A 13,822-nucleotide genomic window follows, 5' to 3' on the forward strand; every position below is an offset into this window, starting at 1 on the left:
GTCCTGGAGCTTGAACTTGGGGCCAGAGCGTTGGCCATGAGCTTTCTCAAGGCTGGGGCTCTTCTACCTGAGTTACATCACCATTTCTGGCTTTTCTACAGATGTGGTACCCAGGAATGGAATCTGGGTCTTCCTGCATGCTAGGCAGGCACTAAGCCAATCTCCCAGCCCGGCTTTGAACCTTGATCCTCAGATCTCAGCCTCCTGAGTAGCTATGATTACAGGAGTGGGGGGGGGCTTTGAGATTTTACTTTCAAGCAAGGTGCAGTGGCTCATGCCTGTAATCCTAATTCAGGAAGCCAAGATCTGAGGGTGGCAGTTCAAAGCCAGCCCAGCACTGACTGAAGTACAGTAAGACTATCTTTACATATATTTTTATTGTAATTAATAGAAGAGTTAAATCATATTCACCAGATAGAAATTATATTACCTCACATTGATACCCTTTCTCATGACTCATCTCCAATTAACCACTAGGAAACTGGAAGTAGCACTGTGGGGCTCATGAGGGAGGCCGAAGCCTGGAGCTTAGGAGCTCAGGACAGCAACCATGTCCAGAGTTCAAATACATGACCGACCAATACACACAAAAGATACACTACTTTTCCCTCAAGAACTTTATACCCTCCCCACAAAACGGCAGTGCCTTCACATTGCCTAGGCCTTCTTAGAACCACTTCAAATAATGCCCTCTTGCATTACTTGTTAGCTACATTCAGCCTTCAAATGATCTAATACCACTAGATTTCTCCGTGTATGTGGTGTTCCTGAAAAATCTAACCCAGGACTTCGTGCATGCACACTACCACGAGGCCACGCTCCCGGCCCAAGCAAATCTTTACTTGACCATTTGTGCTATAAATAAAAGTCCAGGAAACTTAGCAACAATCAGTAAGTCAATTTATTAAAAACATTTGACTTAGGCATCGGCAATGGTGACCTCAACCTCCACTCCTGGCTCAATACTGATGGAAGTTATCTGCTTGACAATCTCAGAAGGACTGTGTAAGTCAATGAGTCGCTTGTGGATCCTCATCTGGAAACGATCCCAGGTCTTTGAACCTTCACCACAAGGGGTTTTTCTTGTAGTGATTCTCAAAGTCTGCAACAGAAAAACCAAAGCCCATGGTTTAATACTTACCCGAGAAGCTTGCTACTCTAGTTTCATCACTTGACGATGATTTCCTTTAGCACACTATTCCTCTACAAACAAGCCTCCGGATACCCGCCATCTACAATTGCACTCTGCGCCCTCAACCTGCGCAGCACACTAAGATACGGAAGTGGTGCTGTGGCTCAAGTGGTAGAGCAATGACCTCGAGAAAGCCCAAGGGCAGTGCTCAGGCCCTGAATTCAAACCCCAGGTTTGGCCAAAAAAAAAAAAAAAATCCTTTTGTAGAAAGCAGCCAAACTTCTTGCGGTGGGCGCTCACGAGAAGCAGCACCTAGTTCCGCCCACCCCACATCTTACCTTGGTCGGCATGCGCACTGGTCCTTTCACTTTGAGATTCTTTTCCTTGGCGCCTCGGATCAGGTCAGCACAGACTACCGGGTGAGAGAGGAGGAGAGGGAGACAAAAAGCATCCATCAGTTCGCTCACCGCCACTCACCGCGGGCTCCCGGCCACGGCCACCGGACCGGCTCAGAATAGCGTATAGAACCATCACCGGAACTCAGCACGGTAGGCATCTCCTCATCGCCGGCTGCTCATCGGGCGCGTGCAGCTCCGGACCCCTTTCCCCGCCTGCCACGCGCCGTCCTGCACTCACCCTTCTCCAGAGACTTCACGTTGCGACTGGTGAGGGTGATCCGGATCCGGTGAATCGCCACCTCCGGCTCCACGGGTGTTTTCCCGGTGTCTTTAAAGGCCTGTTATCGTGCAGGCGCGGGGAGAACAACAACACAGCGATGCATGAGCCCCCGTCGGTCCCTTCCCGGTTCCCGCCATTGGGTGCGGGCCCCGAGGCCCGGGCGCCCTCGCGCTGCGCGCTTCCCCGACCCCGGCCTCCGCCCCGCGCCGCCGTCCCCTGCCTCACCATGGCTGCTGAGGCGCGGCTTCCTGACCGACTTGTTCCTCGGCGAGAGCGAACAGCGGTGAGTCAGGAGCGGGAGCGGGAGCGGCCGAGGTACAGCTCCGCACACACGCTCGCGCCTGCCGCAGAAAGAAGGGCCGGAAACCCGAGCGGCGCTTAAGTAGCCCTCTCACATCCGGGCCCTTGGCGTCCCGGAAGAGGAAGTGCCCTGCGCGCTGCGGAGGCAGCCGCACTAGGTCGAGCAGGAGAACACGCGGAGTTGGCGGTAAAAGCACGGGTGCGCGCGCCCCCTATAGGTTCGGCGGAGTCAGTGGACCTCGTGGTCCCTGGACCTGTAGCTCTGGCTCCCAGGCCCAGGGAACAAGAGAAGCTTCTCTGGCACGCTGCTTCATCAACTCTTGCAAAGTGCTAACGACCTTACGGATCTTACAATGCAAATTTTGTCGCCCGTACCAACTAATGAACTTTGTACAAGCAATTTAACCGTTAAGGTTGGATATTTTCTGGTTCATTTTAAAATGTAATCCATTGAGGTGTAAACCCTATATTAGAATTTGTAGCAGAAAATTTGAAAACTTGCATTCTTATTTTAGTAGAGCCAAAATGGTATTTCTAGACTCAGGGTTTTAATTTCAGGGTCATCTGGGGCAAATAGACAAAATTCAATGATGGCGTTCCCTGGAACCATCAAACTACCATTGTGGAATAATGAAGTGACTTCATCTTCAGACAAGTGCACAACTGCATTTGTTTTTCACCAAGGTTCACCCAGAACCTGAGTGAAAAATTGCTTGAAAATTACTCTCTCCTGTTTTTTGTCTTATTTTTTTTCAATGTGTGTGTGTGTGTGTGTGTGTGTGTGTGTGTGTACTAGTACAGGAGCTTGAAGTAAGAGCCTCAAGTTTTTGCTTGGCTCTTTTGTTCAAGGTTGCTACTCTGCCTCTTGAGTCACAACTCCACTTCTGGCTTTTTGTTGATTAATTGAAGGTAAGAGTCTCACAGGCTTTGCCAGGTCTGTTTTCAACTCATGAGTCTCATTTCTCTGCCTCCTGATTAGCTACGATTACAGGTGTGAGCCACTGGAGTCCAGCACTCTGTTGATTTTTTATTGTTTTAATACAGGAACTTGCTAAGTAATCCAGGCTTTGTTTCAAACACCTGATCCTTCTTTCTCAACCTCCTAAGTGCTGCAATTATAGATATGTACCATCATGCACAATTGGAATTTGTTTTCAACAATACACCTGGAATATCTACTCCTAGGCTTGCCTTACTCTTTCTTTTTTTCTTTTTTGCCAGTCCTGAAGCTTGAACTCAGGGCCTGAGCACTATCCTTGGGCATTCTCAAGCCTAGGGCTCTACTACTTGGGGCCACAATACCACTTCTGGCTTTTTCTGTGTATGTGGTACCAAGGAATCAAACCCGGGTCTTCGTGCATGCTAGGCAAGTACTCATCATTAGGCCAAGGTCTTGGCCCGTGCCTTACTCTTTAAGGAGATGGTGAACATGTTAGCTTTTGGACAATAAAAAAGAAATTTCAGTATAAGAACAAGCAAAACGTGGTCAGGGGTATGTTGAAAACGACCGATGTGACTGGCACTAAAACAACCGGCTAGGATAATATTAGAAAAACTATAATGAGCTATTGAAATCAGTACTTCCTAAAGAAATACCTGCACTCTTTTGTTCAACATAGCATTTTGCACAGACTCAAAGTATGGAAACAATCTAAGTGTCAATCAGCAGATAAATGGATAAAGAGAAGGTAGTGACCCAAGCCAAACACAAAAAGACAAACACTGCATGATCTCATGGATGTATGGAGTCAATAACAATAACAGAGGCAGAATAGAAGATAGTGACCAGGGGCCCAGAGTTTAGCCTAGTGGTAGAGTGCTTGCCTAGCATGCACAAAGATCTGAGTTAGATTCCTTGCTACTACATACATAGAAAAAAAAAGCCGGAAGTGGTGCTGAGGCTAAGTGGTAGAGCTCTAGCCTTGAGAAAGTCCAAGGACAATGCTCAGCCCTGAGCTCAAGCCCAGGACTGGCAAAAAAAAAAAAAAAAGAAGAAGAAGAAGAAGAAGGAGGAGGAGGAGGAGGTAGTGACCAGACACATGGGGAGAAAGGGACTAGGAAATGTTTCCACTACCACCCCCCACCCCCGACCTGGGGCTTGAACTCTGGGCCTGTGTGCTGTTCCTGAGCTTCTTTTGTTTTGTTTTTAAATTTTTATTGTAATTAATAGAAGGGTTGCATTACATTTGCCAGATAGAAGGTGCATTACTTCGTAAACATTGACAGGCCTTCTCATGTTTTTCTTCCCGTTTCCCTCCCCTGACACCCTCCTCTCATCTTGTTTTCCCCCTTCCCTATCCTATTTCAAATAAACAAATAAAAATGTATACAATATACCATATAACCAGGTAAGACACTGTAACAATACGAGAATAACCAAGAGACAATGAAAGAGATGAGAAATAACATAGTACATTGAAAACAATAATCACACATTATATGGCTCTTGTTTCCATATTCTGGAAGTCCTTTCAATGAGCTTCTTTTGTTCAAGACTAGCACTCTACCACTTGAGCCACAGCACCACTTCTGGCTTTTTTGGGTATTGTAGTTTACTGGAAACAAGAGTCTCACAAACTTTCCTGCTCTGGCTGGCTTTGAACTGCAATTCTCAGAGATGTCAGCCTCCTGAGTAGCTAGGATTACAGGTGTGAGTCACTGCAACCATCATTTGTGGAGATTTTGTATTCCTTTTACTCTCTTAATTTTTCTTGAAAACTAGCAGCTGCTATTCTCCCAAGTTTTCACTGAAGGTAGAATGTTGCATACGAAGATGTGAGATGTTCATTAACAATATGCAAAACAGGAAAATACACAATTCCACCACTAAAAGATGACCTTTGTTCCCACTTTCAAGTATATATATATATATATATATATATATATATATATATACACATATCTTTTTAAGGAATGCGAGGGGGGGTGGGAAAGTGGCAGAAAGATGTGGGAGGGAGTAACAGTGTTCAAAAAGAAATGTACTCACTAACTTATGTATGTATCTGTAATCTCTCTGTGCCATATGTACAATTTGAGTCACACAATATTTTATTTCAGTAAATATACTTCTGTCCCACTTTTTTTTTTTTTTTGCCAGTTCTGGGGCTTGAACTCAGGGCCTGAGAAATGTCCTTGAGTTTTCCTCAAGGCTAGTGCTCAACCACTTGAGCCACAGCATCACTTCCAGCTTTTTATTTCTCTATATATGTGGTACCAAGGAATCGAACCCCAGTCTTTGTGCATGCTAGGCAAGCACTCTACACTAGCTCAAACTCCCGTCCTCCACTTTTTTTTTTTTTAATGATTACACAGTCACGAATGGTGTGGATGGTTTTGTTTCCATAATTTGTTGATTTATTCTGCTTTGTTTAAGACACTTAAACTTCTTTCCCATTCTAAATGTTATTAACAATTCCATGAAATATATGACTTCAATATAATTGACATTTGGGCCTGGATGTTTGTTGGTGGGCTGTTGTTCATTCTGGGATGTTTAGTGACATCTCTAGCACTTACTCAACAGTGATTTCTCCCTTCTCTTGTGTTACCACAGACATTGTCCAGAGTTCCTCACGGGGCATGTGATGCCACAACATAGCAAAACAGTCTGCTGCTTAAACGCAAACTTCCTCAGTTTCCCTCATCCCAGAAGAGAACATTGAGGTTGATGAAGGTTGATGAATATTTAAGTCACAATCAGTGCCTTAGATCTAATTACTAGATTTATGTCTTTGCTGGTTTACTCACAGAATAAGATTTTGTGTGTGGAGGGGTGATGGTGGGGCATGAACTCGGTTCTGTCCCTGAGATCTTTGTTCCAAGCTAGTGGTCTACCACTTTGAGCCACAGCTCCACTTGTGATTCTTTGGTGATTAATTGCAAATATGAATTTCAGGGATTTTTCATATCTGGGCTGGCTTCAGACCTCAATACTCAGATCTCAGCCTCCTGTGTAGCTAGCATTACAGGCATGAGTCACTGGCATCCACCAAAGAATAATAATACTTACATGATAGTACTGGGGCTTGAACTTAATACCTTATCCTCTCCCTTAGTTTTTTTTTTTCATTCAAGGCTGGTGCTCTACCATTTGAGCCACATCCCTACTTGTGTCTTGTTGCTGGTTAATTAGAAACAGAGTATCTAATTAACTTTTCTGCCCAGGTTCGGTTCACACTGTGATCTTAAGATCTCAGCCTTCTGAGCAGCTAGAATTATGAGCATGAGCCACCAGGCTAGGCCTACTCTCTTTTAGATTTTTTGATTAAGTTGCTGTCTAGGAAGATTGAACCTAAACAGATACTTCTCTAATAGTGTAATGAAGATTTTAAGTGTGAATTTTTTATTTATGATTATTTTAGAGGTGACGTACGTACGTCAGGTAATAAGTACATTTCCTTCTTTTTCCATAGTAGCATCTGTTCCCTTATTCTGTCCCATTCCATCCCTCCCATCTCCATCTGTGAGTTACATGGTTCATTTTCATCAATGTCCACGGCAGCCAGTGAGCTCTGCTGCTGCATTTCCCCCCAATTTTCTGTTCTGTGCCCTCCCTCCATCTGCCCTCAAATGTGGGCATGAATACACCACATATGAGATAAAGAATAGAGTCATCAGAAAACAAAAAAAAATTAGGAAAAAGGTCTCTTATTTCCATATCTTTGGAGTTTGTTTCATTGTGTGAATTATTTTATATACATATGAAAAGGCCCTGGGATATTACAACTTGATGATTTTCTCCTAAGACTATCTTCTTTTACTCTCACTGTATGTGAGTGTCTAGAATCCTGTATAATGTGTCATGTCCCATTGTGTTTCAAATCTAACTTCTGCATATCAGGGAGAAGATATACTGTTTGTTTCTCTGGTCTTGGCTTATTTCACTTAACTTGAATTTAGAACAAGTCAATTTCTCTTAGCACCATCAATTTCTCTATGAATGACATTATTTTATCCCTTCTAATAGCTGTGGAAAAGTCCATTGTATATAGGTACCACAGTCTTTGGATCCGTTCATTCACTGGGAGGCATCCAGGTTGTTTCCATATTTCAGCTTTTGTGAATAGTGTAGCAGTGAAAATGGATGTGCAAATGTCCTTATCATACTTGGTTCCTGTTGCTCAGGGTAGATGCCAAGGAGTGGTATGGCTGGATTGCAGAAAAGGTCTGTGTTTAGTTGTTTGTGTGGTACCAAGGAATCAGACCCCGGGCTTCATGCATGCTAGGCAAGCATTCTACCACTAGGCCACACTCCCACCTGTGTGTTTAGTTTTATGAGGAACCTCCAGATTGCTTTCCAGAATGGTTGAATTAGTTTTCATTCCCTTCAGCAGTGAAGTAGGGTTCCCTTTCCCCACATCCCCACCAGCATTTGTTGTTGTCAGTGTTCAAAATATTGGCTAGTCTAATTGCGATGCTATCTCAGAGTTTTGGTTTACATTTCCTTTCTGTCCAGAGATGATGAACATTTCCTCATGTGTTTCTTTGCCATTTTCACCTCTTCTGAGAAGTCTCTCCTTATAGGCTTGGGAGGGGTTATTTTCTTGTGTTCCTTGTATATACTGGATACTAGGCTTTTGTCGGATGTATTGATGGTAAATAAAATGTCCCAATTAGTTGACTGTCTTTCTACCTTAGTAGCTATGTCCTTAGCTATGCACAAACTTTTTATTTTAATGTAGTCCCATTTGTCCAGTCTTCCTCCTATCTGTTGTGTCCCTGGGACTCTCTATTCAAGAAATTCCTGCCTGTATCTATAAATTCTCATGTCTCTCCTACTCGATCTTACAGTAGTTTTGGGTCTGATGTTAAGGTATTTAATCCAGTTTGAGTTGATTAGTGGATGGTGCCAAACAGAGATACACTTTTAGTTTTCTGCATGTGGCTACCCAGGTTTTCTAATACCAATTGTTAAATGTTTTTTCCACTGTATGTCTTTGGCTCCTTTGTTGACTATCAGGTAACTTTAAGTATGTGGTGTTATTTCTGAGTCTTTTTTTTTTTTTTTTGCCCCCTTCTCTCTTTCTGGCCCCGATCGCTCCGGCCCCTTCTGGCTCCGGCCACCACTCAGTTGGGCTCCGCTTGCTTGCTTTCGCTCTCTGTCGCTTGTTGCAGTCTCGTCTCTGGCACTTCCGGCTTGGTTGTGTCTCGTCTCTGCCACTTCCGGCTTGGTTGTGTATGTGGGATACCGAGGAATCGAACCCGGGTCCTTGTGCATGCTAGGCAAGCACTTTAACCGCTAGGCCAAACTCCCGGGCCCTATTTCTGAGTCTTATGATCTGTTCCATTGATCTTTGGATCCAATTTTGTGCCAATACCAAGCTGTTTTTGTTTTTATGTCTCTGTAGTAAGTCTGAAATCTGGTATTATGACACTGCCTACATTGATTTTTTTTTTTTTTTTTTTTTTTTTGCTTAGGATTTCTTTGGCTATTCAGGTCTTTTATTGCTCCATGTGAATTTTTGTATTGTTTTCTCTGTGTCAGTAAAGAACGTCATTGGGATTTTGATGGGGATTGCATTGAATTTGTATATCACTTTTGGCAGTATGGCCATTTTCACAATATTGTTCCATGAACATGGAAGGTCTTTCCACTTCCTGGTGTCCTCTTTGATTTCTTTCTTTAGATTTTTAGTTTTCATCTTGTACTCCCAGGTACAGTATTTGTGAGATTCTGTGGACTGCCATCTACTGGCTGTTCACTGCAACAACAGTGTCATCCCATTCTTTCCAGAATAAAATTTATTATAGCAGTTGAAAATCACTTAATTCATGCCAAACGCGTTTATTTGTTGTTTTTGTTTTTGGTACCTGTCCTGGGACTTGAACTGTAGGCCTGGGCACTGTCTCTGAGCTTCTTTTTTTCTTAAGGCTAGTGCTCTATCACGTAAGTCTTTGAGACTCATTGCACCACTTCAAACTATTTTTCTGAGTAGTTTATTGGAGCTAAGAGTCTCAAAGATTTTCGTCCAGGGATGGCTTCAAACTGTGATCCTCAGAGTCCAGCCTGCTAAGTAGCCACCAGTGCTGGCTTAACAGGTGTTTATTTACAAATAAACTGCCACAGATAAATTGTCAAATGAATGTGGGTAAGTCTGTTCAGGCACTGTTTTATTTTCAGAATTTTGGATAAAAAAATATTCATGTTAAGCTTTTTTCCGTCTGAATAAAGTTAGAGAGCACTTAAGGCCTTATTTCAACAGCAATAAAATAGAAGGGATTATTTTATTTAAAGTATTTATTTAAAGCATTGTTAGGCATTTGTGGAATTCTTTTTTGTGTGTGTGTGTGCCAGTCCTGGGGCTTGAACTCAGCCTGAGCACTGTCCTTGGGATTTTTCAATGCTAGAGCTCTACCACTTGAGCCACAGCAGCACTTCTGGCTTTTTCTATGTATGTGCTTCTGAGGAATTGAACCCGGGTCTTTGTGCAGGCTAGGCAAGCACTCTTACCAGTAAGCCAAACTCCAGGCCTTTTTTTTTTTTTGCCAGTCCTGGGCTTGAGCTCAGGGCCTGAGCACTGTCCTTGGACTTTCTCAAGGCTAGAGCTCTACTACTTGAGCCTCATCACCACTTCCAGCTTTTTTCTATGTATGTGGTATCGAGGAATCGAACCTGGGTCTTCATGTATGCTAGGCAAGCACTTGACCCCTAAGCCAAACTCCTAGCCCCATCTGTGGAATTCTTATAATGGGTCTCCTTTGTGCTATTGATTTTACTAATAAAAGCAGTAAAATTCTGTTGTGATTCTTGAAGTTGCATCATTCAGGAGATAGATGGTAGAGGAGTGTGTGACAGCAGTCACCATTCTCTATATTGATGCCAATCCCTATATAGACCTTTAGCAAGTAAATTATTGATATTTTACTTACAAAGAGGCTCACATTAGATTATTGTACTTCAAGGAAAAGCTCATGTGGTAAGGAAAGGAAGTAGACTAAGTCCAGCCAGCAAAGAAACAAGGCTCTCTGCTGCACTTCTAGAAAGAACTGAAGATCCACTAACAATATGAGTCAGGAAGCACATTCCTTCTTCAGATGAGTCTTCAAGTGAGACCTCACAACTAGCCAACACCTTGACTGTGGCCCTAACAAGAGACGTGAAAGCTGTGCACTCTCCAAAGTTATGCTTGGATTCCTGGTCCGCAAAATCTGCGAAGTGATAAATGTGTATTGGTTTAAGCTGGTAAATGTATTCAGTGATAACTACTATGTTGGGTATAGACATTTTTATACTGATGCAAGCAGATTAGAATGGTGAACAGGACAACCGGAGGAAGTTGGTAGTTGAACAGGGTTTGCCTGCTTTGCTAATGTATATTTTGCTGGCTAAGGTATAAGATACTCTCATTCTTCAGAATTTCTTGGCCTTCAGGGAAGACTGCCTAACTACGCTGGCATAGAGCTGGGTTTCCTCTTAAACTTGAGGTCCTTCATTCACTCAGCTCCAGTAGCTGCAGGGTCTGCCAGAAGTGAGCTCAGCAGTTTGAGTGCATCCATTAAAGTCCTTTTTAGGATGAATTCACAATTGTAACTTGAACATTTCTCCTTGGTGAACTTCTTGAACATTTGAAACTCTCTCAAGTTGAATGATGGTCTTTTCCCCCCTGTTAGATTTACCTTAAAGGCTTTTCATTTCTCAGATTCTTAATGTCTCAGGCAGGATTCTAGGTACTAGAAATAGGTCAAAAACAAGATTCTTCACACCTGCCTTATGGAACATAAACTTCAGTGCAGCTTATTAGCAAGGAACACATAAGTAAGAATTCCAGAAAGTGATACATCTTATAAAGAAAACCAGAGCGGCCTTAATGGGCAGAGAAAGCCCACATGTTTGGGATCAGAAGGTTCAATACACCTAGTTTCAAGTATCGGGAGCTTCTGCATCAAAATGTAGTAAGAGGATGGGGAGGAGGGGTGAGGCTAGGGAAGCAAGTTCCAGAGAATGCGGCAAGAGCAATGCCCCAAGCATGATCAGGTTATACATCTCGAATCCAAAATCCAACATTTTTAGAACACCAATTAATACCACCTATGAAAAATTCCACAAACAAAAATATAAAGTACCTGCCAGCCAGGGCCTGGTGGCTCACACTTGTAAATCCTAGCTACTCAGGCTAAGATCTGAGGATCGCAGTTTGCAGCCTGCCTGGACAGGAAGTCTGTGACACTCTTACCTCCAATTAACCTAATAACGGAAGTGGAGCTATAGCACACACTTGTATAGTACTAGCCTGGAGCAAAAGAGGCTCAACAACAGTGTCCAGCCCCTGAGTTCAAGCCCTACAACTAACAACAAAAGAAAAGTGCCTTCATAAGAGCTTGGTGATAAGTGTTCATATTAATCCTGTTTATTTAACATTACCCATTGGTCTCCTTTGCTTTTTGTTACAAGATATTGCAAGCTCATCTTACAGATCTCTGCCTAGATCCATAATCAGGCATCCTTCTATAGTGCCCTGCCTTTCTTTCATCAGGAAATCATGTGAAAGAACACAGCTATTTATACAGAGTTCAACAGATGTGAACTGTCATCAACATGCCATTTGACATTAACATTACTGATACAAGCAACACATACTTATTAAGTTATTTTATTTCAGAAATATACCTTTTGGCTGTGTCCATTAAAGAGGATAAAGGGAGTTGCCATGGCAAGAACAATGACACAGGAGGTGCCTGGACTGTGGTTCCTAGACATTGTCTACACAAAGGTGGTGTGAGTGATGGACACAGGGAATGTGGGAAAGTGAGGAGACAGCATTCTAGCAACCATGGGTTTGTGATTGCTCAGCTATGCACACAATCAATGTCATCGAATCACAGAATCACATACCTTAAGTTGGGTGACCGACACACTATGTCACTCCTATTTCAACAGTCTGGAAGAGAAGAATAGGAAACAGACACTCGAGCACTGATTTCCTAAAATGGAGAGTATATGAGATGGTTCAAGAGCATACTGAAGAAATCTGAAGTAGAGACAACTCTTTCAAAAACTTTTCTTTTCCAAGCTGGGAGTTTGGCCTAGTGGTAGAGTGTTTGCCTAGCATGCACAAAGACCTGGGTTTGATTCCTCAATACCACAGACATAGAAAAAGCCAGAAGTGGTAGAGCTTTAGCCTTGAGAAAGTCCAAGGGCAGTGCTCAGGTCCTGAGTTCAATCCCCAGGACTGAAAAAAAAACAACTTCCCTTTTCCAGTGGCTCTTGCCTGTAACCCTAGTTACTCAAGAGTCTGAGATCTGAGGATCAAGGTTCAAAGCCAGCTGGGGCAGAAAGTCTGTGAGACTCTTATCTTCAATAAACTACCACTACTACTACCTTCTCCTTCTCTGCCCACCCTCCCCCCACAGTATAAGTAGAGTTGTGTCTCAAGTGGTAGAGTGCTAGTCTTGAGCAAAAAAAAACTCAAGGCAGTACTGTTGCTCAGACACTGAGTTCAAGCCCTGTGAGCAGCACCAATAAAATGGAAACAAGGCTAGAAATGTGGCATAGGGGTAGAGTGCTTCCCTAGCATGCATGAAGCCCTGGGTTCAATTCCTCAGTACAACATACATAGAAAAAGCTGGAAGTGGTGCTGTGGCTCAAGTGTAGAATGCTAGCCTTGGGCAAAAAAGGCTCAGGGACAGTGCCCGGGCCCTGAATCCAAGTCTCCAAACTGTACACACACACACACACACACACACACACACACACACACACACACACACACACACACAGGCGCGCGTGCGCGCGCACACATGTTATAATCAAACCGAATAGTTTCATTCACTTAACAGTGTAGAATATTTGCATGTTGTTACAATTATGACACAATTTGAGGATGTTTATCTTGTTTCAAAAATTTCTGTAAGCTTTTAGCATTTCACTAATTAGAATTCTTTTTAGTAGCAGATATTAATTATACAAAGCAATGTGTTTCATTACAAAAATTCTTATTGTGTATTGTTCCATGGAATAGATTTCTAGAACTGTAATTACCGAGTCAGTGAACTTAAACACTTTTGAGGTTCGTGTGTGTGTGTGTGTGTGTGTGTGTGTGTGTGTGTGTGTGTGTGTCTTGATATATTGCTAAACTGCAGTAGATTTCCAAAAAGTTATAGAAATCTACATTGTTAATTAGGAATGTATGGAAGAATCTTGCTTTCATCACAACTTCTGTTAGCATTGAGAACTATGAGTTTAAAGACACTGATTTTAATGTATCAATCTTTAGTTTCTTGTGACATGACATTTCCCTGTTTTTCACGTTTTCTTCTAAGTACATTTTCTTGATTAAGTTTTTAAATTTTTTCCCATTTCTTTTAGTGAATGATGAGTTTTTATTTTTACTTGTGAGTATTCTATAATAATAATATACATTTTATTATCATATTGTAACCAGATAGTTTCTCAATCCTTCATCTGAATTTTACTCATATTTTAGTACTCAGAAGTTACCTTTTTTTGTTGGGGGGATTTAAATCTGGCAATTTCTTCTACAGATTTTTCTGCTGTTTTTATACTTAGAAATCCATTCTATCCTCAATTTATAATAACTTCTCATTCTATTTTCTTCCAGTTTTACATATGCTCTCTAATCCATCTGGAAATGATTTTGGTATGTGGTATGTTAAGTATTTATTGAAAAAAATAGTTTTAGCAGAACTCATGGTGGTAGGCTAGGAGCTCTTTGAAAACAGGAAGCATGTTTTATTGACTCTTGGGTTTCCTGG

General features: G+C 42.4%; 1 protein-coding gene and 1 non-coding gene across 2 annotated transcripts; both read right to left on the bottom strand.

Moving 5' to 3' along the window:
- Window positions 1-878: 878 nt before the first annotated feature.
- Window positions 879-2,114, bottom strand: Rps20 (ribosomal protein S20). The gene is made up of 4 exons (XM_090338633.1): window positions 2,036-2,114; window positions 1,769-1,868; window positions 1,471-1,544; window positions 879-1,102 (listed from the first exon to the last, which is right to left on the bottom strand). Exons 1-4 carry the CDS (start codon window positions 2,036-2,038, stop codon window positions 920-922), a joined length of 360 nt encoding a protein of 119 aa, XP_090194759.1. The 5' UTR covers window positions 2,039-2,114; the 3' UTR covers window positions 879-919.
- LOC150058750 (small nucleolar RNA U54) lies at window positions 1,635-1,701 on the bottom strand. Its single transcript, XR_016536755.1, has one exon. It is a non-coding gene; the product is annotated as a small nucleolar RNA U54 (small nucleolar RNA).
- Window positions 2,115-13,822: the final 11,708 nt, after the last annotated feature.

The sequence above is a fragment of the Megascapheus bottae genome, chromosome 9 (genome assembly GCF_031878675.1).
Source record: "Megascapheus bottae isolate mThoBot1 chromosome 9, mThoBot2.hap1, whole genome shotgun sequence".
In the NCBI taxonomy this organism is placed as follows: Eukaryota; Metazoa; Chordata; class Mammalia; order Rodentia; family Geomyidae; genus Megascapheus; species Megascapheus bottae.

Excerpts from the sequence above, each read along its gene's own strand:
- Rps20 (XM_090338633.1), bottom strand. Across the intron at positions 1,545-1,768 it reads CGTGAAGTCTCTGGAGAAGG|TCTGTGCTGACCTGATCCGA; the intron begins GTGAGTGCAGGA and ends CTCACCCGGTAG. Across the intron at positions 1,103-1,470 it reads CAGTGCGCATGCCGACCAAG|ACTTTGAGAATCACTACAAG; the intron begins GTAAGATGTGGG and ends TTTCTGTTGCAG.